Source organism: Bubalus bubalis, chromosome 2, assembly GCF_019923935.1.
Source record: "Bubalus bubalis isolate 160015118507 breed Murrah chromosome 2, NDDB_SH_1, whole genome shotgun sequence".
Classification (NCBI taxonomy): Eukaryota; Metazoa; Chordata; class Mammalia; order Artiodactyla; family Bovidae; genus Bubalus; species Bubalus bubalis.
Window position 1 is genome coordinate 168229632 of NC_059158.1, and position 2908 is coordinate 168232539.

Sequence of the window (2908 nt, forward strand, 5' to 3'; positions counted from 1 at the left end):
CAGAGTTTGTTCCACTGAGTCAGTGATGCCATCCAACCATCTCATCCTCTGTCACCCCACTGTAAATAGTGCTGCAATGAATACTGGGGTACATGTGCCTTTTCCTGTTTTGGTTTCCTCAGGGCATACGCCAAGTAGTGGGATTGCTGGGCCACGTGGTAGTTCTACTCCATTTTTTGAGGAATCTCCGTATTGTCTTCCACAGTGGCTGTATCAATTTACATTCCCACCAACAGTGCAGGAAGGTTCCATTTTTTCCACACCCTCTCCAGCATTGTTTATGGATTTTTTGATGATGGCCATTCTGACCAGTGTAAGATGATAACTCATTGTAGTTTTGACTTGCATTTTTTTAAATGATGAGCGATGTTGAGCATCTTTTCATATGTTAATTAGCCATCTGTATGTCTTCTTTGGAGAAATGTCTGTTTAGGTCTTTTGCCCACTTTTTAATTGCGTTGTTTGTTTTTCTGGTATTGAGTTGTAATGAGTTGCTTGTATGTTTTGTAAATTAATCTTTTGCCAGATGTTTCATTTGCTATTATTTTCTTCCATTCTGAGGGTTGTCTTTTCACCTTGTTTATAGTTTTCTTTGCTGTACAAAAGCTTTTAAGTTTAACTGGGTCCCCCTTGTTTATTTTTGTTTTTATCTCTGTTACTCTGGGAGGTGGGTCATAGAGGATCTTGCTCTGACTTGTGTTATTTCTTTATAGTCATACCCTTCCTATAAACCTACTGCTTAGTTTACAATGATATTCTTCCTAGTGGAGAGTTCTTATATTGTCATAAGTTAGATATTCATACCACATTATCATTATCATTGTAATTTGACCTTTGTTTTGTTGATTATTCACCACTGATAGGCTCCCCCACTTTTTTTTTTCCCTTCTGAGGCTTTGTATTGAGTTATGTAACCACATTGGCATGTAGAGTTAAGGGAAGAGGGGAGCTCACTTTCTGAGCTGCAGTATTGATTCGAGTCACATTAATGTAGATGTAGAGGAGTGAACCTGAAACTAAATGAAGTCGAAGCTTGAGTCTTCCTGAAGAGCTGGTATTTTCCAGTACTGGTGGCTCAGCAGTAAAGCATGTCAATGCAGGAGGTGTGGGTTTGATCCTTGGGTCGGGAAGATCCCCTGAGAAGGGAATAAAGACCCACTCCAATATTCCTACCTGGGAAATGTCATGGACTGAGGAGCCTGGTGGGCTGCAATCCATGGGGTTGCAAAGAGTTGGACACAACTTAGAGACCAAACGACAACAGCAAATTTTCCACCAAAACTGGAAACACTAATTTGAATTGTATTACCAGCTCTGAATAGTCGCCTAGAAATTCAAAAGCTTTGGTGACAGTTGAGCACGAATGATGACACCATAAATGCCTTGGTGTCCCACCTTGTCCTCTCCCTCCCCAGTTGCCTCTGGAAAGCTCACAGAGTGTAAGCAGTAGGAATTCTGGAATGTTCCTAAGTGGGGCTGACCTTTGTACCACTGCTAATCCTTGTCCTCTCTTCTCAGAGACAAGAGATTAAGTTAAAACAGATACCTCTTCTGGGACACAGGGCAAAGCTACTTTTCTTTCTTTGCAAATTCAAAGGATTTTCCCCTTCTCAGCCTTCCCTCCCCCTCCATCCTGACCTTCACACCTTCCTGACATTAGGGAAAGACAGGAAGTTTTCCCTGTGGTTTTCCTTTGTGACAACATGCTGGGGCGAGATAATCAATGGGGAAAACCCCACGTGAGAACACGCCTTCTCTGTACATTCCCAACATTTGCTATAAGTAGGGCCATCCCAGGCCCAGGCTGCTATCAAACATCACAGCACTCCCGAGGCACTCGGTACCCAGCACTGAGACATCTATCCCTCAAGTTGACAATGACGTGCAGCAGCAAGAACTTGCTCCTGGCCGCTTTGATGCCAGTGCTCTTGCTCCACCTCTGCAGCAAGTCAGAAGGTAAGTGTCGCTCTTTCTGCCAGCTCAGGAGGAACTCTTTTCATTTTCCTCTAAGCCTTGAGCTCCTCTGGGGGTGTCCTAGGGGAATGGAAGCCTGTTAGAAAATCTTCTAAAGGAAGTGATGGGGATTGTCATCTCACTGGCTACAAAGAGGGAACAGTTACTGCTGCCTATCAGGCTTTTTTCTCTGCTGTGAATCTCAGCAGAGATTTTTTCAGAATGGGCTCTTGGAGACCTCCGAGATCCAGAGAAAGGCCAAAGTGTTATTTCTGGGAGTGATGTCAATTGTGTAACAATACCAATGAATGGGGTCACTTTGAAACATAAGCAACACTCTCATTTCCCCAACTTTCTCACCTCTCAACTAAATAGCTTTGCCAAAGTTCAAAACTCATCCTTCAGGGGTGGATTATGACACCTGACTTCATCCTTGCAAGGCCTTGGGACATCACTTGCCAACTCTGTGGCTATGATTATCCCTTACAGCAGGTTATAATTTAACTTGGAGGAGTGTCCAGCAATTGCTTTATTGCTGTAAGAGGACATCACTTTTATCAATAGATGCATTCCTGAAAATACAAGTGTTGAACTTTTATGAACAAAATTAAAAATTCTCATTAACTAATATTACTGTTTCAAAAGTCTTTAATTGTAGCTCATATTAGCAGCTCCTATAAGCCACATTTTCCTTTGTACCTTCTTGTCTTTTCCCTCCTCTCAATGTTCAGTAGCCAAGATAATAGACTAAAAATCTGCCAATTTCTTTTCTGAATTTAAAAGACTATATATAAGGGTTTCTTCCAGTGGAAGGTATTCATATTCTTGAGTGATTATAGTGAACTGAAATAAAACACTGTTAGTTTGTAGTTCTTACTAGAGCTGTTCCTTGGTGAAAAGTCATATGCTTCTATATTGTATTATTGAACCAAAATTTCCCAGCACACAAACTAAT

The 2908-nt window shown here is 41.5% G+C and overlaps 1 protein-coding gene across 2 annotated transcripts in view; it reads left to right on the plus strand.

The window, feature by feature from the left end:
- The first annotated feature begins 1799 nt into the window (after nt 1-1799).
- CCL20 (C-C motif chemokine ligand 20) overlaps nt 1800-2908 on the plus strand; it is a 3506-nt gene continuing 2397 nt past the window's right edge. For both annotated transcript variants that reach the window (XM_006047110.4, XM_006047111.4), the window contains exon 1: nt 1800-1956. In XM_006047110.4, coding sequence (XP_006047172.1) covers nt 1878-1956 — 79 coding nt within the window. In that variant the 5' untranslated portion in view covers nt 1800-1877. The remainder of the gene's footprint in view (nt 1957-2908) is intronic.